The 23,746-nt window shown below is 38.2% G+C and overlaps 1 protein-coding gene across 2 annotated transcripts in view; it reads left to right on the plus strand.

Annotated features, from left to right (window-relative positions):
- Window positions 1–23,746, plus strand: part of ATXN7L1 (ataxin 7 like 1) — an 85,716-nt gene that overhangs the window by 17,032 nt on the left and 44,938 nt on the right. For both annotated transcript variants that reach the window (XM_063308032.1, XM_063308031.1), the window contains one exon: window positions 20,579–20,683. In XM_063308032.1, the coding sequence (XP_063164102.1) occupies window positions 20,579–20,683 (105 nt within the window). The remainder of the gene's footprint in view (window positions 1–20,578; window positions 20,684–23,746) is intronic.

The raw sequence follows: 23,746 nt of genomic DNA on the forward strand, positions 1-23,746 counted from the left end.
GAAGATATATAGCACATTTTGATATCAGATCTTCCTTGGGTTTTCTAGCAGATAATTTTTTTGGTATGAGATTATCTCTCTCTGTGTACTTAGGATTATGAAAAGGATAAAATCATAATGTAGTGAGGTCATAAAGGTGAAGCCCTCACCCTGAGTATGAATGTTTAAATTTTGAAGAATTATTTTGGTGGTTATGGAAAAGACAGGAGGAAGTTTGTAATTATCTAATATGCTAGAAATATTATGTTTTGCATATACTCTGTAGTTTTTCTCCTTCAGATGAATTTTTCAAGTCAGCATCACCATGTTGATAAAATGATCCTATTAATCTGAAAATAGATCTGCTTCTCTCAGGCTATTTGTATAGCAAAGTGATACAGCACAGAATGAATTTCACTACTTATTCACTGTGGCAGGGAAGATATTGTGATTTCATGTTTCTTAAAGAACTGGATTGCTATATTGTTGAAGGGGTGACAGGAACAGATTCTCTATCTGTATACTCTTCGTTCTTTTAGAACCAGGTAGTGAAGTATTTGTAGTCATATAACATTTGACAGTCTTTTTCTTAAACCAGCCCACCCCCCAATTTGCTTCTCTTGGTGAAGAGAAGGTAAAGGAAAATCTCGTCTTAGATAAATGCTTTTTTCTCAAGCAACATTTTGTTTTGCTTTCTTAATCTGATAGTCTTGGAAAAGGCATTTTACTAATCTGATGTTGGAACCAGCTAGACATTAATTAAGTCATGACTTAAACCTACTGTGTGTATGTAATATAAAAAATAGCACTGTGCAGCTCTTCAGATTCTAAGGCAACAAGAGAATGCACAAGTGACACCATATTGGCAACTCTTTAAAGCAACTATGTCTTTTTTTGACAATTCTATGGATGTCCTCCATGGCTGCAGCTCAGTTCAGAAAAAGACACATTTGGTTGAAGGAGTTACATATAGATGCCTCACCTATTCTGAAGCATTTTTTTGCATTTGAATTCAAACTACTACACAGCCCTAATAATAAAGTGATATTGTTTTGTTTAAGGTACAGGATGAAAAACATACAGCATGGTAGGCAACCTGTATTGTACTATAATGTCTACCAATCCTTGATATTTGTTATGCTGGCTGAGGCAGCAGATTGTCTACCCTTCCTACAGAGGACTGAGTTCCAGATTATAATGAAAATTATTGTGATACTTTTCTTTGGGCTTTCTTAAATTCGAATAGTTTTCCTTTTAACTGAAGACTTTTGGTAAAAACTTTGAACAAAACCAACCAGAGCCTTGTACTTCTTGTTAGTGTCTTATCTGCCTAAAACTGAATATGTTCACAATGTTGTTTAGCTTGCGAAATCTTGATTTTCCCTTTTCATTTCAGCTAACAGTTAATAGGCTGGATCATCTCTCTGTGAAAATCTGGAATAAAGAAAACACACATTGCTGGATTTGTTCTGGGCCTTTTAATTAATCCTTTTATTATAAGAGAATGTATAATGTATGAAATTATAAAGGTTTTGGAATGGAAGGGAGAGGTTTTACTAGTTTATTGTAGTCCTTTGGGATCAATTATGATCCCAGAGGCATAGGACAGTTATGATTGAATTTTGCCTTGCAAAGCAAGACAAGTTTTATTGTAGGAAATCTATATTTTAATTGCAATTTATCCAGACATTTTAATTGCATTTTGCCTGTTTGCCAGTTCTGTGAGCTTTAAAATGTAATAGATATTTAAAGTTTGGCCTCTATCAGTGTGGTCCCTCTGGTACTTGGATTTGTTTGCAGCAGCTTTACATCATACCATCTGGAATCTTGTAAAGATTAAAGATCTACTAGATTCAAGTGCAGTTTGCAAAATGCAGGTGCTAAGTAAATCTCTGTTAATTTCCAATAGGGATTGTTTGCACGCAGTCTATCATGGATTGGTCAGAATGTTGCTACTAACCAACAGCCTGCCACCTTTGCTTCACAGTACTCCGCCATATTTCTTTTCTTTTTTTTTCATAAGGTAATCACAAAACTGAGCCGTTCTGGGCCACAGCAATTTAACTCTGCAGCCTCATGTTCTTTCTTCTCAACTGAAACAGTTGCTGAACCTTCCACATTTGTAGGAACAGTTTGGGCTGGCCATCGTTAAGGATACCACAAGATAGCTAAACAACAACTCTCTGTTTAATGTTAATTTTGAAATAGCTAGGGGATTTTTTTAAACAAATGACTGCTGCTTGGCCTCCAATCTCTACGTCTACTAATAGCTTTTGGAAATTGGTTTACTCTGTTTGGGATAGTAAACAAACTGCTTTCACCACTGGTGGGGAGTGTGTAGTTTCCATCTATTGTTGGTTAAAGGTCTTATGCCATGGTGTCTGGCACCAACAGTGATGTGACATACAGTAGCTCCTGCCATTTCTCAGTCTGGTGCTGCTGGGTGGGTGCCCTTTCACCATCCTCATCATCTCTATTCAGGAGCCAAGGGAGGTTATATTGAAACTGATTCAATTTTTAGAGAAAAGAGAGCAGGAAACAGTATGAACATTATGAATTATATGGAGGTAACAAATTATGGTTATGGTAGAAGTATTGCTTCTTTGTTCTTGCCATACATGGGATAAACATGAAATGTACCTACACATTTCAAAGACTGGCAAATTACAGGCAACTTAAATAAGATTTGCTTCTGAGTATGTGTCTAGAGTTTGCTTTTTCATTGCAGTAACACCTTTCTTCTTAGAAACGGAAGCTTTTATGAGATTAGCAAGGAACAAAACCTTGATGTACGTCGACTTTTGTATGTCATAGTTGTTTCATTTAATAAAATGTCAGTGAGCTAGCTGGCCTGCTTATTTATTGCCTCTTTTTCTTCCTTGCTTAATCAGATTTACTTGCTCTATACAAAGTGCTCTGGATGTAAAAACTATGCACCTTCTAGAAAGGTGGGGAACACCTCCTTGCTCTGTTCTAGGAGCATTTTGCGCATTACATTTCCTTCAGTATATGTGCGAATGTGACAAGCACGTATTCATCAGTGAATGCTATATATGCAAATCTACTTTGGGAGAACTCTTGAATGACTACAACTTGCTGTTGAGTATGTATAGCTTGGGAAAGTTGGCTTTGTTCTGTGTCCCGAACAGCTCATTGTTTGGAAATATACCCGCATCATTTTTGTTTTGCACTATTTAAATGCTATTCCTTACTACTGTGACTTGGTACCTTTGCTCTATTTTTTCCCTTCTTGGTTTATGTGAAAGCAATTCACATACCTTGGCACAACTACCAAGGAAGTATATAGCTTTGCCAAGGGACTTTCTTAATGACTTGATGTAGTTCACCTGTTTTAGTGAAGTATTTTTGGCAAATAATTTGCTTGGACCTTCCATGTTGATTTTAATCTATAGAGTCCATTTTTGCCTGAACGTGGGCCCCGAAACAATGTTTTTTCTGCTTATTACCATAGCTTTTAATAGGTTATCTGCTAGAATTATCATTGATAATTCAGTGGATGAATGTAGATTTATTTTCCAGATCAATGAATCTTCAGGGCCAGCCTGCCATATTTCAAATGGTTTTGGATTTCTTTGTTTAGAAAATATAACATCACTCTGCAGCTAGAAAAGTATGAGAAATTGAACAGTTAAATCGTTGTGTTCCAATTGATCATTTTCACCTTGTTCAGAGGGTGAAGGGAGGATGACATTGTTCCGGCAGCTGAATTCTTGTTTGTTCCAAATGTCCTTTCTGTAAAATTGAGTAGTCTGATTCAACCCTAGTGTGTAGAATACCTTTCTTTTCACTCTCAAAAGAACTTGCAAGAGAGCACTCAAGAGAATGTAGGTACAACCCTAACTAGCAATTTCATCCTAGTATTACCTGAAGTTATAAACACAGGCTCTTTGTGCTGTTGTTCAAACATTGGACTATAAAGTGCCAGTAAATGACTGGGGAAGGTAAACTTTAAGGCTATAGATGCTTCAAAACTGATTTGGAAGAGGTGTTTCCAGCCTTGTGTGACTTGCAGCACCTTCCTGCTGTTCATCAAGAGTCACATTAGCATTAATGAATGGATTTCTCAGAGCAGGATCATTTTTCCCCCCTTTAAAGCTCATATGGAAGGTTGAGGAAGGTTGGCTGAAGAGAAGAGAGGTGCTCTGTTCATAGGTCCTCCAAAGCACTTTTTTTGGAATAGTTTTTGAAATGTACATTGCCCCAGCAAAAAAATCAGAATGAAGAAAACAAACCAAATACTTATATAAAATCTGCCAAAGACTATTTCTGGCTTTCTTAGTGATTAGAACAGCTGCATGTGGGGGGTGGGGTGGAGAAGGGTGTCCAAAAGACAAGATGGCAAACACAGTGTTGTGATGCAAGCTGGGCCACGTTTGTGCACAAAATGAGTGGGGCTTGCATCACAACGCTGCGTTTGCCTTCTTGCCTTTTTGACAGCCCTGGCCCTGCTCCCACTGGGAGAGACCTGCTGATGAAAGGGAAGACTTGTTGCCTTCTCACCTTTAGTAACAGAAGCAACTATTTCTTTTTCCATCCTTCTCATTATTAGCCTGTCTAAAACAGAGTACAGATTAGGATGGAGGTTGTTAAACTCCTTTTCATCAGTGAGCTGTGGAGAGGTAGTTGAGCAAACTTGAGTATTCCAAAAAAGGTGTTGGAGCCATTTTTCCCCAGTGGATTAGAACCATGCAGGTGAATAGTTAACTAAAGAGGCTTAACTACAGAGGAATATTGAATTAACAGGATTAAGTTGTTGAGATAAGCGAATCACCAAGGTGTTGAAACTCAGTTCTATGCTTCAGTATGCCAGGAAGAATTATATTGTTACTACTTGTCATGAGTAAGGATGGCGAGCAGGGGGCTCCCATCCAGACTGTTAAGCGCATGCGTAGCACTGAGGAATTAGGTAACCATTCAAAGAGACACAGATCGGGACCGCCTTAACCTTTGGGGTTTATATGGCTGGGTTTTTCCCACGCTTCTTCAGTTTGTTAGGATTCCTGTTATGTACAAGCAATAAACATTAGAGACCAGTTCCTTGTCTCAGCGTGTTTCCTGGCAGTTAGGACACTACTTCAGTGCAAGATCTTCTAAGCAACACTTGCCCTCTAGAACATCCGAGAAGCCCAAGATGGAGCAAACAAGAATCATGCCTTCAGTAACCATTACAGTACTGCCAGTGCCCGCCAATCATGGGCAGTATGGAGATAATGAAATATGTAGTAGAAGCCTTATTAAACAGCACCTGGGAGAATCAAATAGAATCTCCTTTGAATCAAGCTTGACTTCTGGTGACATGTTGACATGTTTGTGTAATTTTCATGGTAACAATAGGAAAGTGGTTTACTGTTGCCTTCTTCTGAGATTTTTTTCAACTTTCCCAGCTAGCCTACATTTCCTAGTGCTGATCAAGTCTTCCTGTATGGTATTTACATAATACTAGTGAAGTGCTCTGATTGAATGGTTATATGTGTCATATTTTACATTAACTTGCAGGTGAGGAGGAGATGGCAGATCAAGATTGGGGAAAGATCCTTTTTTCATCTTCTTAGACTGAATGAAAAAAAATTACTTGCAGCAGCCAGTTTTTGTATTAAAATTTAGTTGTTCTTGTATGTATTCAGGATCAAGTTTAGAATTTCTTCAGGACTTTCTTGATCAGTTCATAGAATTGTAGAATTGTGACGTTAGAGATCCCAAGGATCATCTAGCCCATCCTTTTGCAATGTGCAAAGAAAAACTAATTAAACTCATCTTTGAGAGGTAACTGTTTCTTCTTAAAAACCTCCAGAGAAGGAGAAACCCCAAACCCCCATAACTAGACTGTTCCATTGCTATATACATTTTACTGTCAGTAAGTTTTTCCTTTTATTTAAACAAAATTCAGGTAGCTGCAACTTACGTCCAATATTTCTGGGCTAATTTCAGTGACAGTGGAAAATAGTTCCTGACTATCTACTCTAGGGTACCCTTTTGTCTCCCCTCTGTCTTCTTTTCTCCAGACTGAACATCCCAATTTCCTTCAGCCTACTTTCATAGGGCCTGCCCTCAAGTCCCTGTATCATCTTTGTTCCCTCTGATGCCCAGAATCATACTGTATGCCATATTCTAGGTACAATCTCACCAGTGCACAATATAACAAATAAGTACTTCATGTGTCTTAGATAATTGCTTTTCCTAATGCAGCCTAGAACTGCATTAACCCTTCTACCAAGTATGTCCCACTGCTGGCATATGTGCAGCTCATTGTCAATGATCACACCTAAGTCCTTTGATGTAGTGTTTCCAAGCCACAAATCTCTCATTGTGTAACTGTGCCCTACATTTTTCCTCCCTATAAATGTAATACTGAACATTCCTCCCTGCTGAACAATATATTGTTCCTCTCAGACCTGTCTTCCAACCCATACAGGTTAGATTACAAGCTCATTCTCTCATCTTGGGCGTTATGTTAACTAGACACCCACCCATCCCCCATTTTGTATCATCAGCATACTTGACAAGCAGCTTGACCTCAAGAAAGATTCCAGTGGGACCTCATAAGCTGGTACTCTCCAACTTGATGTAGAGCCCTTAATGCCGATTATCTGATTGAGGTTAGCCAAGGCATTTGTGGACCTATTCTACCGTAGGGGTACAACTAAGAATATTGTGTGTAACCTCAAAAATCTTTCCTGAAACCAAGATTAATTATAACCACAGCATATTTTTGTCCACTAAAGTACTTACCTTGTTAAAGGAGGAGTCACAATTTGTCTCACATGATCTGTTTTTGACAAAGCCATGCTTGATCTTAGAAATCGTAGCATCGTCCTTAAGATGCTTACAAGTAGCCTGCTATAGTATTTGCAGTTACATCTTTTCAGTTCACCAGTCAATAATTCTTTTTTCCTTTCTATAAGGGAACCATATTGTTGACTCAACAGGTCCCCACAGCTTTCCAGCCAGTTTCTTCAGTATTCCAGGGTATATTTCATCAGGGCCGGAGGACTTGAAGGCATTCAAATTATCTAAAAAATGTTTTACCACTTTTTACACATCAACCTCCTGCTTTGTGTCTGTTCCCAGTTTACTATTCCAATCAACATTTCCTTTGGATGTAAACACAGAAGTAATATAGGAGCTGAGCTCCTCTGTTTTCTTTTGGTCTTCTCTCTATTTGTCTTCTGCTTGCCTCCTTTGTCTTGCACTTGTTGTTGACTTATTTCAAGAGAACATTTTCACTAAATTTTGCCTCTCTTGCTAGCTTTAGCTCATTTTCCACCTTTGATTTTGGTCCTACATTTCTGACCTGAAGTTTTTAGAGTTCCCTGGTAACTGGCCCTTCCTTCCATTTCTCCAAAGCTTATTTCTTTAGTCTGAGCACCTTTGTGAGCTGCCTTTTTGAACACATTGCCTGCATTAAATGTCTCCTAGCTTTCTTCCTCTTTACTATTGTTTGAAATTGTACTATCCTTAATTTCAAGAAGTTGAAGCCAGCTATAATACCATTGTCTTTAAGGTTTTCTTCCAATCATCATCTTTGTTTATTAAAATCACTGTTTCTAAAACCTACAGTTTGTGTTTGACTTTTTAAAACCTTTTTGTTGTTGTTAAAGTCAAGAACAATGGCTTGTGTGGTTACTTGTACCCAGAGTTCCCACTCCTTAGATGTATAATTAAGCACCAGATCCAAGGTAGCAGATAGAGAAAATTATTACTCAAGTGAAGAATGTGTTTGACATCTTGTGTTTTGGCAGAATTAGCCTTCCAACAGATGTTTGGGTAGTTGAAATCTCCAATCACAACCGCTTCATGGTTTTTTGTGAAGCTTCAGTAATTTACTTTATCTACCTCCTCTGACTGGTTTGGTTGTCTGTAACAGACTCCTACTAAGATGTCCCTTCTGGTAGTTTGCCTATTTATCTTAACCCAGATGCTTTCCATACTTGAGGTACCAGGAGTTCAGTGGACCTTTGTACAGGTAAGTTCATTCCAGATTTACAATATTGTACAATAGTACCTCCTTTCTTATTGCCTGTTCCTCTGAAAAGGGATATGCATCAAACCCAGTGTTCAGTTGGTGGGATTCATCCATCATGTTTTTGTAATCCCAATTACATTTAATCCTTGCCACTGTGCCTCGTGACATTCAGCTCATCTTGCTTGTTAGCTATACTTTGTGCATTGGTGTAGACATTTAATGGATTAAAGTCCCTCTATTCTTTATGCCTTTCTGTTTTTCCTTTGTTAAACTAGTAACTTCCAAAATACTTCACTTTGCTGCTGTAATCAATCCATTACTTGCCAATTTGTTACTTGCCAGTGGTTTTATGACGTTCACCCCCTTGTTTAAAGTCCTCCTGACCTGTTTAGCCAGCCATTGTGCAAAGATGCATTCTCCCTCCTTAGAGAAATGAATTCCATCTCTGCAAAGCAAACCCTCTTCCCTTAAGTTTCTTCCATTGTTGAAAAACCCAAACTTTGGTTGGTTGTTCCAACATTGCAACCAGGAGTTCACTTGATTTTTTTTCCTTTTGCTGGCTTTGCCTTCAGCAGTAACTATTGATGAGAACATCATCTAGGCCCCAACATCTTCATCCTCCTTCCCAAAACCATGAAGTCCCTCTTCATATGCTGGAAGTCATGCCTTGCGGTAGCATTTGTGCCCATGTGGATGTGTAGGAACAGGCTGTGATCCAATGAGCCTTGTGTCATGTCTTAAATTTGGGCACTTGCAAGACAGCACGCATGTCAAGATGACAAATGGGAGCTTTTGTGTCTCAAGAAGGAGTCATCTACAAACACAACCTTCCTTTTCTTCTTGGTGATGGATCACTTCCACTTGAATGAGGTGATAGAACTTCAGCTGTGGGTGTCTTTTGTACCTCACTCATGTTTGTAGAAGTTTCCTGGGAGGCTAAAAGTTGGAATTTGCCAAGTTCTAGGGAAACGGTCTGGGTTGTCATTTTGGTTCTGATGGTGATACGTTGCCAACTGCTTTCATTCTCATTCTTTGGTGAAATTGTAAACTTCACATTGCTCATGGTGAGTAATGGCATCCATACAACAATTCAAGAAGTCTTCATTTTAACAAATGAGATGTAGGCACGAGACTCTGGCCTCCAGTTCACCAGTCTTTCCTTTCAGAACTTTCCCAAGCTGGCATTTTATACACGCAATGTCTGCTTTTCTACTGGGAGAACCGCAAACATGGCATATCTGTTGCACGTGATTGCCAGGACCTCATCACTGGTGATCATGTCTCCCTATACACACTGGATGAAGTGGGCGGGGGGGCCAAATACATTTACCAAGTTTCAGTGCATGGTCACTGGCCTGAGCTGGCCATACAAAGTCCAACTCCTCTACTGCTTACAGTAACTTCTGCTTTCTTCCCAAAATACAATAGGAACATGCATCAACTTAGAAGCTGCTGAAGGCTAATTCCTTTGCTCCTTGCAGAAACTTCTTCCCAGAGTATACTAGGAATATGCAAATAAAACCCCAGAGCATGATATCCAAGGCTGCGGCCTTGAGCTGGACTTCCAGTTCCAACTCCTCTGCTGCTTACAGTGATTTCTGCTCTCTTCCCAGAATGCCCCAGCAATATGCAAATGACCACCCAGGCATTCTGTTTTGGGTGTTACAGTCATCAAATATATGTAATTCCACCGGCATGTTTAGTGCATCTCAGTAGCCGTTCAACCCATGGAACTGAAGTATAGGTTTGAACTGTAGGGCTATTATCATACGGCAAAATAAAACACAAGTGGAAAAACGATTTCTGCAAAACCATTTCAAATTAAGAAAGGAAAGTTGTGCTGAGCTTTTTTTTTTTTTTTTACATCAAACTGATTATTCAAATACCTTAATACATGGTGACATATGCCCCCTCATATGATTGATTCATCTGTTTTGGCTCTTTTTTTTTTTAGGTTTTAAAAAGGAATGAGGCTGTTGACTTTTGGAGGTAACAGTTCACAAAGACTACAATTTTAAGTCCTCTCCTTGGACCTCCCAAAGTGTGAGTGAAACTGAGGGAGCTTTGCTTCTCTCTGATTCAAATTAATTCCTTATTTTAACATATTTTGCAGGCAAACATTAGACACACTGGAAATTATCGTTTTTATAAAATGTATAATTTTGGTACATTAAAAATGTGCAATACATTGCTGGCTGCTCTTAGAGTACACAGTACAGTTATATACGAGACATTATCAAATCATAGGTTTCTTGGTACTGTTCTGTTATCATTTATCCTGTATTTTCTTCCCTACTTCAGGGATTAAGATAGATAAAATCAAAAATAAATAGAATCCTGTTGATTCTCTTAAGCTTTTGTGATCTGCAACATGTGTGAATTGTTTTGACTCGTTCTTCCTTCTTTTATTTTTTCCCAAGAGAGTGTAATGAGATAACTCAATATGTGCCATTCTTATTCATTCATAATTTCATTTTCCATGTGAACTATCCTTCCTGGCATATAAACTGCACTCTTTATATCTCTAGAATTGTAATATGCTTAGCTATGTCAAGCAGTGGGCAATATACCTTTCCGATGGATCAGATTTATTTGTGGCCAATCATGTACACTGTCTAGGGCCTCTGGAGTGGGGCAGCTTATAAATCAAATCAATAAATAGTCTGTCAGTGGTTTCTTTTGTCTTCAGGACTGCTCTTTGAAGATTATTCACATGGGATATTCTGAGATAATAACACTGAGAATTATATAATTTTATTAAGAATTTTGATTATAATAGTAAAATCTAACAAACTACACTTAAAGAAAAGAATAGAAAGAAGGAGTAAAAGTGCAAGAAAAAAGAAAGAGAAAAGAGAAAAGTAAGAATATAATAAAGAGAAAAGAACTGTATAAAGAATTGACTTCCAACCGTCATCAAAACAAGTATAAACAAATGTAGTGACTCTTCACTCCTTCTAAGGTTACATTTATCAATTCATCACATGAATTATCAATAAACTTATCTAATTAGCTATAAAATTATCTCTCTTATCTATAAACAAATCCATAAAACATCATCTTTTCAATCCTGGTGTCAGCAGAAAGTCCATAAAGAGTTGCCAGAAGTAACAGCATATCTTTTTTTAACCTTGATCAAATAAACCAACTTCATATTCCTTCCTTTTACTTCTAACAGTCTTAATCTTTAGTTCATTCAAATATTGTTGTAGGATTTGATTTCTCTTCATTTCTTCTTTGTCCCGTTGCAAAGAGTTCTTCAAGGCTTTAACAAGCCTCTTTTGTAAATCCAGTAAGAAAAAAATCACTCTCTTGATTTATCACTCTCTTGATTTATCATTTGTATTTCTCTTTTAAATTTTAAAACCTCAGCCACTTTTGTAAGTCCACTGAAACATCCTTTTCTAAGTCATTCCCTTGGCCTGTCAGTTGTAAATCCATTTTCAATACCATCTCTATCTTGTCAGATAAAATTTGTTCTACATCTGTCATTTCTTCAATAGCATCTTTTGGACATAGTCTATCTATAGAACCACACATCGTTACTGACATTGTTGATATTGTGACTATCATTTTCTGATTCCACTCTTCAAAAGTCTCCTTCAGTATTTTTATTGTTATAAAGTTTTGCAACATTTTACAGGCTTGTAAATCTTTCCTGTACCTAAACCTAAAAACTTTGGTCCTCTCTAGTGTCCAGTTTTTGAAACCATGAAATTGCTCATCTTTCTTTTGTCTTGTAAAACCCAAAACAGAATCTATTTCCCATGAGAAGCTGTTTGTTCTTTGTAATCAATTCCAAAATTTCATTACAAAAGTGTCAATATTCCAATTAATTCTGGACCTTTAGTCCATCTATAACTTTCTAAGATCAAAATCTTTATATAGTTTTTGCCGTTTATTTCAAATTCTTTTAAATTCCTAAGCTGAAGATTAAAATTTTCTTCCATTCAGGATTGAAGGCAGATTCACCCAGCGTTTTCAAATTTGTCATTCCAAAGGTCTCTAATAGCTTAGAAGTAGTTAATCAGCAATTTCTAAAAGTGATTAGAAAGTGACGTTTGCAAACATAGCATCCTTTAGAAGTCTCTGCCACAGTTGTGAGCAAAATGGCTATTCTCATCATCTCTGGCACTCAACCCGCAGAAAACCGCTGTCCTGTGGTCTCTTCGCAAGGCGCAGAGTACAAGTGGGCGATCTCCCATCCTCTCCTTATCCAGAGAGGTTCCAAGGTACCAGTCTACTCACTGGTACCTTGACAACATCAGCTCTGTTTTTGCAGAGCCATCTTCTGTTTTTCGTACCTCCCCCAGAAGTCACTAAGAATTAGTCAAGAAATTAATCCCTGAGAGGTAAAATAAGTTTACTGTTCTACAGTATTAGGAGATAGCCCTCAAATTTTGGATCAAGAGCAAAATATTTTCCTGTACTTTTTTTTTTAATTGTTGATCCTTGTAACCACAGGACACAGTGTGAATTGAGGACTTCCTTTATGTTGATAATTGGGTAGAGGTGTGTTCAATTGCTTGCAATTTTGAGCAATTACTTAATATCTAGGATGGATCACATATATGAATGGGTGGAAATCTCCAATAATCAGGTGGTCAAGTCACTTTTTTTTCAGTTCATTTATTATGCAGGAAATGTTTTTCTAGTATTAAGCTCTCCTTGAAAAATACAGATAAAAGGCATGAGTTTGATGTTGAGATTTTAAGTCATGGAACAATAAGTCAGTTTGTAATGTACTCATAGTACATTAACAAATGCAATATTACCTAAAATAATATGACTTTTGTGGCTTCTTAGACTAAAATGCTGCTCTGCTAAATGCATGGTTTTGTCTAATGTTTAGTTTGTTAGTCATAATGAAGTACATATTACTCTCCTTGGCTGTATTATTGCTTGCACTTATTCATGGCATGAAGGTTAGTATCTTTGCTTCTAAGAATGTGTTTCTTGTGCACTGTTTGCAGGAATGAGACAATAGATATTTGGTGCCACTTGCTTTCGCTTTCAAGAGCCTGCTAAAGTTTTTGAAACAATATTTATCTTGTTTTCAGCACAATCTATAAGGCCGGTTAGCCATGTTCATTTCGCCATCAGAAAAGCAGAATTGATTGTATCTAAGGTTTTTTTTTTCTTTTATGGAAAACCGAGTCTATAAATAAGGGAATGAATAGTTGCTTTGATGCCATCAACCGCTTTTTCCCATTATTTATTTACTTATTAAATGTATATGCCATGTGACTTCCAGTGATTCTGGGCAATTACCATTACCATAGGAATTTCAGGCTTCTGCTATGATTTGTCTGGTTAAGGCATTGCATTTCCTTTTCAGTGTGATCCAGCCTGAAAATATTGTTTAAAGGACATTATATAAATTATTATTACATAAATAGATAACACTTTTTATACATGTGCTGTCTGTGCCCAGGAACTGCTAGGATTTCTTGCTTGCACAAAAATGTAGAGAGTGGGCTTGCACTTTAGTTAATACTACTGGAAGGAAATGAATAATTCTAAAAGAAGATTCTACTCTTGAAAAGCCACCAACATGATAAATGTTGGATGGATATTTTCCATCCAATATTTTCCAGGTATTTACTGGGACTTCGTTAAATTGCCAGTATAGCTGCCCATCACTTTAAAAAACACATACTCACAAATAGGGTATTCTACTCCTGAGATAATTGACTACCTGGAGGCTTTGATTTTTGATTATGTGCCATCAAATCAGTGTCAACTCTTAGCAACCACATAGATAGATTTTCTCCAAGATGATCTGTCCGCAACATGGTCCTTCAAGTCTTCCAATAGGGCACCCATCACTAGTGTAATTCAGTCCATCTACTTTGTTGCTGGTTGTCATCTTCTTCTGTTCCATCCACCTTTCGCAGCATCACACACTTCTTCAGAGAGCTAAGTCATCGCATAACGCGTCCAAAGTAGGATAATTTGAACCTAGTTGGTTGGGCCTTGAGTGAGAACTCTAGGTTGATTTGTTCAATGATCCATTTGTTTGTTTTCTTGACTGTCCACAGTATTCTCAGAAGTCTTCTCCAACACCAAAGTTCAAAAGCTTCAATATTCTTTCTATTCTGCTTCTTCGAAGTCCCAACCTTGCTTTCATAGATTACCACAGGGAAAACCATTGCATGATTCTGATCTTTCAGGAGGCATTGACCCTGTCGGAAAACACCACTCAGGATATACCCTGTGTAAAATAGAGAAATCTCCCCCTCTCCCCCACCCAGAGGGAGAGTTAAAATCACGTAAGGCTTCCTACATGGAGGCATGACACATGCAACATCTGTATATCTCTCTCTCTCAGCTTTAAGAAAGATGTACTGTACATACCATTCTGATAAACCCTCAGATAGTAGAACATACATTAAAGCATATACTGTAAGGGAGGTCTGTATTTCTTTACACCTGAGCCTTAAGCAGTAAATAGACTTCCTATTCCTGCATCACGGAAATAACTTCAGCCTTTTCTGCTAGACTTGCTTCCTTTGTCCCAGCTGTCCTTATTTCTTGTGGTCATACGGCCTTTTGATTGGCTCTAGTGTTGATCTACTGCCAGTTCTTACAGTCACAAGGCACTTGGATACCTATTTAAATTGGTGACCTAGATAGGAAAGGAAGATAATACATCTGTGTGGAAAAAAGGTTGTGATCAAGGAATGGGACTGGCAGTAACAGAAAAGGAAGGTATTTTGTTTTCAGGAGCAGTCCATGTTGCTGTTCTTTGAGATACCTGCAGTACAAAATGAGGGATTACAACCATTTATTTATTTATTTATTAATCAAATTTATCACCGCCCATCTCCCAAAAGGGACTCTGGGCGGTTTACAATCATGATACGCAATGCGGAATAACATGACAGATAGGGGTACCCATTAATTTAATACCAGCTTTTTCACCTTGATGCCCTCCAATGTGTTAGGATTAATCTTTAGAATTTCCAACCAATGTTGCTGAATTTTGGAACATGCAGTCTCTCAATACATCTGGGAGGACCACCAGATTGGGAAAAGCTATATTATCTTCCTTTATAAACTTCCAGGACCTTTAAAATGACATTGACTAGCGCAAACCTGTTACTCTTTGGAGAAAGTTGTCGAAATTGCCACTGTGCATTTATGTGGGGCATTTCCTTTTTTTGGTTGGGAAATAGGTCAGTTTCCTGGGGTTCACAGATGTATGGTGGTCCTTGCAGCTAGTCAAGTATATACTTGCTCTTCTTTCTGACAAGGTTAGGTAAAGGTAAAGGTTTCCCTTGACGTAAAGTCCAGTCGTGTCCGACTCTAGGGGGCGGTGCTCATCTCCGTTTCAAAGCCTTGGAGCCGGCGTTGTCCATAGGACACTTCCGGGTCATGTGGCCAGCATGACTCACGGAACGCCGTTACCTTCCCGCCGAAGCGGTACCAATTAATCTACTCACATTTGCATGTTTTCGAACTGCTTGGTGTGCAGGAGCTGGGACGAGCAACGGGAGCTCACCCCGCCGCGCGGTTTCGAACCGCCGACCTTCCGATCGACAGCTCAGCGGTTTAACCCGCAGCGCCACCGCGTCCCTCCTAGTCCATTAAAAAACAAACTGTAGGAACTTGTCATGTAAATTACCTTGAGAGTACTCAGACCAGAAGTGGGTGGGGTATAAACTGAAAAGCAATAAGGTTGTTTTAAGTACACTGGCTTTTGTTAGCACTCGACTATAGGACAGAAAGACTACAAATTAAATTGCCATGTTCCTATTTTTTTCACTTAAAACATTGTTAGTTCATTTAATGCAGAGACATCATTAGATTATCTTCTGTTAAATGGCTTTAGGCTCTTGATTTATTAAATGGCAGAAGTTTTTTTTTTTTTTTTGCAATCACACATTACCATACTAGTCAATCTGAAAAGCAATCTGAAGTTCCAGAACTGTGTTAAGCATTTGACTGGGAAACGGCTAACATAACTGGGTTTTTGTAGACCACCTCAGCTATTTCAAATCTTTATAAAACCTTTTTCTTTTAAAAAAAGAAAAGTGTGCTATTTCATACACTGTGTATTCTTCAACTGTTGTGGGTTCAGTTGTCTTGAGGTGTTTTGCTACTCACCTCTTTTAATCTAAAAGCATGCATTTAACTTGCAAGCTTTTAGGATCTCAATTTACCCTTAACTGCCTTGAGCAAGAAGATGAAATTACTGAATATCAACTGCTCAGAGATGGATAGGGAATAGCACTGGGTTTGTATCATACATTCTATTTTTATATACTTACTCTACTTCAAGAGCACTGAAGTAGATTTTTGCTGTGCTTCTTAAAAAAACAAACACTGTTCATTCTGTATGTAAAAGTCTCTCACCCCAAATTCTCCCAGATGTATATTGGATACTTTATACTTACTTTATTTTAGCATAAGAATTTATAGCTTCATTATATAAACTTGCAACATTGATTTCTTATTAGCGATGTTCCTTGCAGGGAAATGCCCTATTGGGGATATATTGGCATCCTTCCATTGTTTACTGTGAGCCCAGTGTTTTACCACATTATTTTAAATATCTGCTTTTCTTTTTCTTTTGTTTTGTCCTCTACGGCAATTTGGTCACCCAGAGAAGATTCTTTTTATTTATTTGTCACGGGTTTGTAGGTCTGTGACAAAATCAGGTATACACTTAGATTATTAGATGAGAGATTCCAGCGCTGCAAGTTTTTCTATCAACTTTTTAAGGAACTGAAATAAGGGAAGAAATCTGATTTCTGAGAAGAGACTTAGATGTTATTCCTCAGGTTTATGATTCACATTGGTTTTGAGATGTGATTTTTAAAGCTACACTTGAGCAATCAAGCTAGGATCAGCCCGAACTATTTCTGTGAACATGTTAGAAAACCAGTTAACCTTTTCTGCCCAAGAAGGAAAGCAGGGCTCCTCATGTTTTGGGGAAATATTGCCCATTATCCTTCATTTATTTAAAACAAAGTAGAGTGGGCATGCAGAACATATCTATATAGAGTTCCACTGGACTAATGGTAAGACAGTGTCAAAGACATCTGTGTTAAGATAAAAGGGCAAGCTAATAGATGGGATGTCATGCTAAGAATCTTCTACAGACCACCAAACCAGTTCGTAGGTGAAGATTAATTAAAGCAGTTAACTGAAGTCTCAAAACAATTAAATGGTTGTGATGAGAGATTCAGATATCCTGATATTTGTTGGTAGACTGTTTCTACCAAACACAAAATGTCAGATGAATTCTTCACTTCTGTTGGTATTAATTTTCTCTTTTGAAAGGTTGAGGTGGGCATTAGGGATCTGTTATCTTGGATTTGGTCCTTACTAACAGAAGTTGATTGAAGATCTTCAAATGGTAGGAACTTTGGATGCAAGTGACTACATTATTAGAATTCTTGACTTTAACACAACTTTTTTTTTAAAAAAAGGATCAAGCATAAACTAGGGCTGATTTGAATATATTAAAACAGGTGGTAAGAAAGATGGCATAGAAAGAGATACTTACAGGTAAAGCTTTTCTAGTTGGCTGGGACTTCTTGAAAAGGAAATTAAGATATTAATGAGAAGGAAAACCAGGAGACATTTAAAGAAGCAGTTCATGAAGGAACTAAGACTAAAGAAGGATGCTTATTAGAAATGACAAGAGGTGATTACCAAGGAACTCTACAAAGCTTCAGGTCAGAAATGTAGGACCAAGATCAGAAGGCAAAGGTTGGAAAATGAGCCAAGACTAGCAAGAGAGGCAAAATCCAGCAAGAAGGATTTCTTGAAATATGTCAACAGCAAGTAGAAGACAAAAGAGGCAAACAGGAGACAAATGGAGAGATGACCAAGAGAAAACAGGAGCTCAACTCTTATATTGCCTCTGTCTTTACATCCAAAGGAAATGCGATTTGAATAGTAAAGACTGGGAACGCACACAAAACAGAAAGGTGATAGGCATAAAGATATGGTAAAAGATATTCCAGCTAATTTGAATGCCTTCCATTCTCCGGAGCATGATGAAATATATCCTACTATACTGAGGGAACTGGCAGAAGGGCTCTTGAGATTCTGTCAATTATCTCTGAGGAGTCCTGGCGAACTGAGAAATGCCGGAGTACTGGAGAAGCACAAAAGTGTTCCCTGTTCAAGAAAGGAAGGGGGGAAAAAGGATTCCAGCAGTTATTGACTATTGAGCCCAATAGTAAAAATGGTACAGAAGATAGTAAAGTAGGCCACATGTAAGCATCTTGATAATGGCATGATTGCTAAGAGTCAGCATGACTTTGTCTTCTTTAACAAGGTAACTACTATGGTGGACAAGGGAATGCTATGAACATACTCTGCCTCAATTTCAGAAAGATTTTGATACGATTCTACATGACATTCTCATTGATAAGCTATTAAACTATGGTTTGGATGGCAGTATGATAAGGTGGGCCCAAAACTAGCTGGCTAACTACACTCAGAGACCCAGCACTGATTATGTCAAGCCAGAGAGCAATAGATAGTGGAGTCCACAGGGATCTTTCTTGGAGCTGGTATTCTTCATTTTTTTTAATGACCTGGATGACAGAGTTTATGGGCTGCTTGTCAGATTTGTGGAAGACATAAAATTTGGAGGACTGGACAGCACTCAAGATGAAAGAATGAGTTTGCAGTCAAATCTGGACAGGTTGGAAGATTAGGCTGAGAGGCACAAGATGTCCTTCAATAGGGGACATACAAGGTTTTACATTTAGGGAGGGAAATATAGAACAGTTATAAAATGGGAGATTTGTGGCTTGGAAATACTGCATTGAAGAAGGACTTGGGTGTGATCCTAGACCACAAGCAGAAAATGTGTCAACAGCATGAGAGAGCTTCTAGAATGGCTAATATAGTTCTGGACTGCATTAGAAGAAGCATTGTTTTCAAAGACATTTGAAGTCCGTATTCCCTGTACTGGTGACACCTCACTTGGAATGAGTTCTGTGCGCTACATATCCAAGAGCATATTGGCAGAACAAGTCAGGAAGACAATGAAGATGATACAGGGATTCAAGAAAAGGCTGAAGCATTTGGGATGTTCAGTCTGCAGAAAAGAAAACTGAGGGAAGACCAGTGTTGAGGTTCATAAAAGAGGGCCCTAAGGAAGATAGTCAGGAACTATCTTCCACTGCCACAGAAAGTAGGACCAGAAATAATAGATCTGTACAGTATTGCAGTTAACTAGATTCATTTTACTGTCAAAGCATAACCATACTTCACTTCTTGACAGTAAGATCTGTGCAACAGTGGAACAGTCTACTGATGAAAGTTATGGGTTCTGCATCTTTGAATATTTTAAAGAGAAGACTGGACATTCTCCTCTTAAGAATAGTTTAATTGGTTTTCTTGCACATTGCAGAAGGTTAAACTAGATGGCCCTTGTGGTATCTTCCAACTCCACAATTCTATGATTCTGTGACTTTTGGAAATCGTTACAACCTGTTTACCATCAGTAGTTATATGCTTGTGTGTACATGTGCACGAGGAAGCATAGCATGGGTTGCATATGCTCAGTTTTGGATCATGTGACCAGGAGAGAGGCTTAGAACAATGCAGTTGACAACATCTTGGACCACTTCCAAACTTCCTCTTTCAGTGATATATTTGGAGAATTTTTCACCTCAGATCACAGCTTGATCTGGCCCATAATTTATTTTCCATTTTTCTGTTGGGTTAGAAAGCATAACAAAGAAAGTCCCTTTGCTATATCAGTTGGACTTCTACAATCCTACTTCATGTGGCTGGGGGTATTTTGGAAGTAGAAATGCAATATACCTACTATTCTGATTCTTCTTGTCCCTTATTCCTAGATTGGAAAGTATGAAGTGAAAAATGGGGGGCAGTTGGCTCATAAATTGTCCAGAATCCCCCAATGGGAGGAGATGGGCGGGGACAAATTAAATATAAATAAATGAATAAATATTTCTGCTCATGGGCACAAGAAGACATTGATCAAAATTCATTAGTAGATTTAGTCAGGACATATTCCTGACTGGGTAGCTATTACATTTCTCTGGTTCATGTCATATGCTCAGCCGTTAGATTTCCTGTTTGTGGGGCTCACGTGGCAAGTATATACTGTCCTTTCTTCCTGCCTAATGCTTTTGCCGTTTCATCAGGAGCCAAACTTCATAAGAGTATCCTTGGAAAAGGACTTCTGCTTATTTCTTGAAATAAATGCTGAAATTAGATGGAAGGGAAGGGCAAGGGCAAGATGATAGCAGTGGTGGTGCATTTGTACTCATATGTTAATCCACAACATATAGATTAAATTTCTGATACTGCAGTAATCCAGATAAGATGCTTCCTTCCCAGTTTACATAAAAAGTAGGGCATTAATGTGGAAATAGCTGGGTTCTTCCGTATTGGCAGGAGCACCACGGTTGCAGTTCTGCACATACATACCTGATAATAAGCCCCCTAAATTCAGAAGGACTTACTTCTGAAGAAACATGCACAGACATTTATTGCAATCATCCTTTTTTTTTTGGTGCATTTCTTAAAATACAGTATTTTAGCTTTTTGAAAAGAAAGTATTTTTTGTAAGGACAACTTCTAATGTTTGTATATATGTATTTCTTAACTTTCCCACAGATATGCACTTATTTGGCCATTATCCAGCTCATGATGATTTCTATCTAGTAGTGTGCAATACCTGCAATCAGGTTATCAAGCCACAGGTTTTCCAGTCACACTGCGGTAAGTGAAAATTTTGTTCCTGGATTATGGCTCAGTTGACATCACTTTAATTTGCTTCCCTGGGTTAGAATTCTGAATACAAGGAAAAATGCTTGGAGTTGCTTGTCACTGATTGTGGGGGATGGTGTAGCAGAAGATTGCCCCCTGAGTTCAGTCTATTTGGAGCTAGCCCAAGGCATCTTGTTGCTGGAGTTAGAGAAGTTAAATGGCATTCTCTTTCTCATGTTCCTTGTTCATCCATCGCTCCAGATGGGAGAGGAGTCTGGCTGTGGCAGGTGTGGGAACTCAGACACAAAGGTATTGACAGAGCCATAGGCTGCCTCCAGTAATTGAGTCAGAGGCAGATACAGTAGGCAGAGGTAAAAGAACTTCTCTATCCACCTGTTTTGAGTTCAGAGTCTCACCTGTGAGAAGACAAAGCAACATACTTCCACTCTAAAATGAAGGGGAGGTGAAGGTTGTCTTTGTGTCCAAGAGATGCTTGGAGTACCTATCTGGCCCTGAAGGGAATTCCTCCTTTTCCAGCCCTAAGCTATTTTCTGCCTGCTAGGAGCCTCAAGAGCCAGGAAAAGAAGCAGACTTTACCTTGTTTGGTGTCATGTTTGAGATGCGGCCTGAGGTCAGAGGAACCCACAAAATTGTGATGGGTCAGTAAGACTAGCTAGACTTTGTCAGTCCTTGCTGCCACTTTACCTAGGAACAATTTCCTAGGATATTCTTGAGCGAACACAGTCAAAACAATCATTGGGTCAGGTATGCCCATTCCTCACTTTGCTCTCTTTAATAGCCTAGTCAGGATTAATTTCTTGTGGTGTAGAAGCTACATTTGGTGAAGTGAATGGGCTTGAATGGGGCATGTCTGTCATCATAATCAGCCACAACGCAGACCATAATGGAGCTGTTGGTTCACATCGCAGGAGATGATTTCAGCGAGCCTCCCCAAGCAAGGTGTCTGCTATTTGGAGAACATGCTTAGATATCTTCATACCTGTGCTTTGGCACACAGGACTATAGACTTCTCAGGACTGTGGGAATCTGCTGTCTGCATGTCCTCACAATCAGCTCCCTTTTAGTTCTGTGGGCTTTATTTTAAGTCATATTATAGGATCAGGTGTGTAATTATTTTGAAGCATTTCTTTCTGGCGAGAAAGAGAGTATTGAATTAGAAGGAAATCTTGATAATTGTTAATCATCAAAACTTTGCCTTGAATCCCTTTCTTTTCAATTTATATTTAGACAGCATGATAGAACAACCTAATTATTTCGTCGTGTTAGTGCAACATAATTTATTTAAATATTAAAGTTTATACTGTTAGGTTTACTGTTTTTCTAAAAAAAATCCTTTGCATGCATTTTCCTTTCTGTAATAAATATGTAGTTGCGTTAGTTACAGTATCTTACTACATTTTAAATAACTTCTGTGATTTCCAGATCTGTGTGTTGCGTCTGTAGCTATACCTTGATATTATTTTTATTGCAAAAGCGTCCTTTATTTATTTTTTAAAAATACACTGGGGAAAGAATTTTGTAATTCTGAACTAGGATCTACACCTTAAATATGTGGACACTATTTATGTTTTTTGTCTCTCTGTTGGTCCAATTATGAATTAACACACCATGCATACCTCCTTGTTTTTATTATGGTGTCTTCTGAGTTGACTAATGAATATTGCTGCTTAGTGATTTTTATTAGTCTGGTATTGTATAGCTAAACTGAAGAGGAATATGTGAGGATTTCAGTAGAGTGCTTAATACACAGTTTTTATGAGTGCCTAAGATAAAGATTTTAGGATCTTAACTGTAAAAGAGCTTGGTCACTGCTGGCCTTATGTCCATAAGATTTGAATAACCTGATCTTTTTTAGGAAGTGATTGCAAGAGAGTGGAAGGTCCATATGTTTGGATTTCCTTGGTGTTTAAAATAAATGTATTTCATCTAATGTTCTTTTCAGTGTTGTTGATAGTAGTAGTAGTAATATGAATATGAATATAAATAGATCTTCACAAACAGTAACTATTGATCATGCTGAAATGGTTGTCAAGAAGGAAAGCAGCAAACAGTCCCAAACTCCCGAGTCGGTCAAGTTTAGTTTTAGGTGCCATGAACCAGGCAAGAACTCTGTGGAGAGTTGTAGCTTTGCTTGATATCCGAGTATACTAATACCCACTGCAGAACATGAAAGGCTGTGGCTAGGTTTTAGAAACAGTTTATCTCCTTTGTGACTCTTAAACTAGAAACCATGAATGAAGTTCTTGCTGCCCGTGTTGGACTGACTCCCGATAAAAATTATATATGGCAGAGTTGGTAGAATAGCATTTTTTCATCCATTCCTCCCTCCCAACAGCCTTCAGAAACAGCTGGAGGCCACTGCTGAAAAGGATGGGCTACCTAGCAAGAGACAGATGAGGATGACATTGTACCCACGGAAATTAACTTTTGATTAATGTATCGGTTAAATTGAAATACACTTTCAGATAAGTTGACTGAACATGGTGAAATTAAAAGCATATGCTAATTTAAATGGAAAGCTATTGATCTCAACTTACAGGATTCTGTGATTAGTGAAATGTCAAAGTAGTATACTATAAAGTGAAGCATTTTGTTACAGTTAAGGTACATTGAATTTGTGCTCATCAGTCTTAACTTTGTTAACTCTGAACTGTAGACCTGGAGAAGCACTTTCTTTTCAGATGTTATAATGGAAGTAGTTGTTTTGGTTTAGTTTTCAGTTGCTTAAATAACAGTGTACCCCAGGAGCATCCACAGGGGTGGGAGTCAAAAAAGTCAAGATGGCGGGCATGCAATCAAAGCCCTACCCCTTTTCTACATGCATTGCTTGGGCAACACACATAAAAAGGGGCAGCTTTGATTACAGTGTTATGGGCACCTTCTTGCCTTTTTTGAGCCTCTCTGTGGATGCCCCTGGTACCCCCTTCTACATTCTACTTCAAAGCAAGTCCTATAGTATTCATAGAGTTTAGTTTCCCCAAAGTGTGTTGAGGGTTTTGACCATAGTAGGAGAGATAAGATCTCCATTTTAGGAAGTTCAGTTTTCACTTCTAT

The sequence above is a fragment of the Candoia aspera genome, chromosome 7 (genome assembly GCF_035149785.1).
Source record: "Candoia aspera isolate rCanAsp1 chromosome 7, rCanAsp1.hap2, whole genome shotgun sequence".
NCBI lineage: Eukaryota > Metazoa > Chordata > Lepidosauria > Squamata > Boidae > Candoia > Candoia aspera.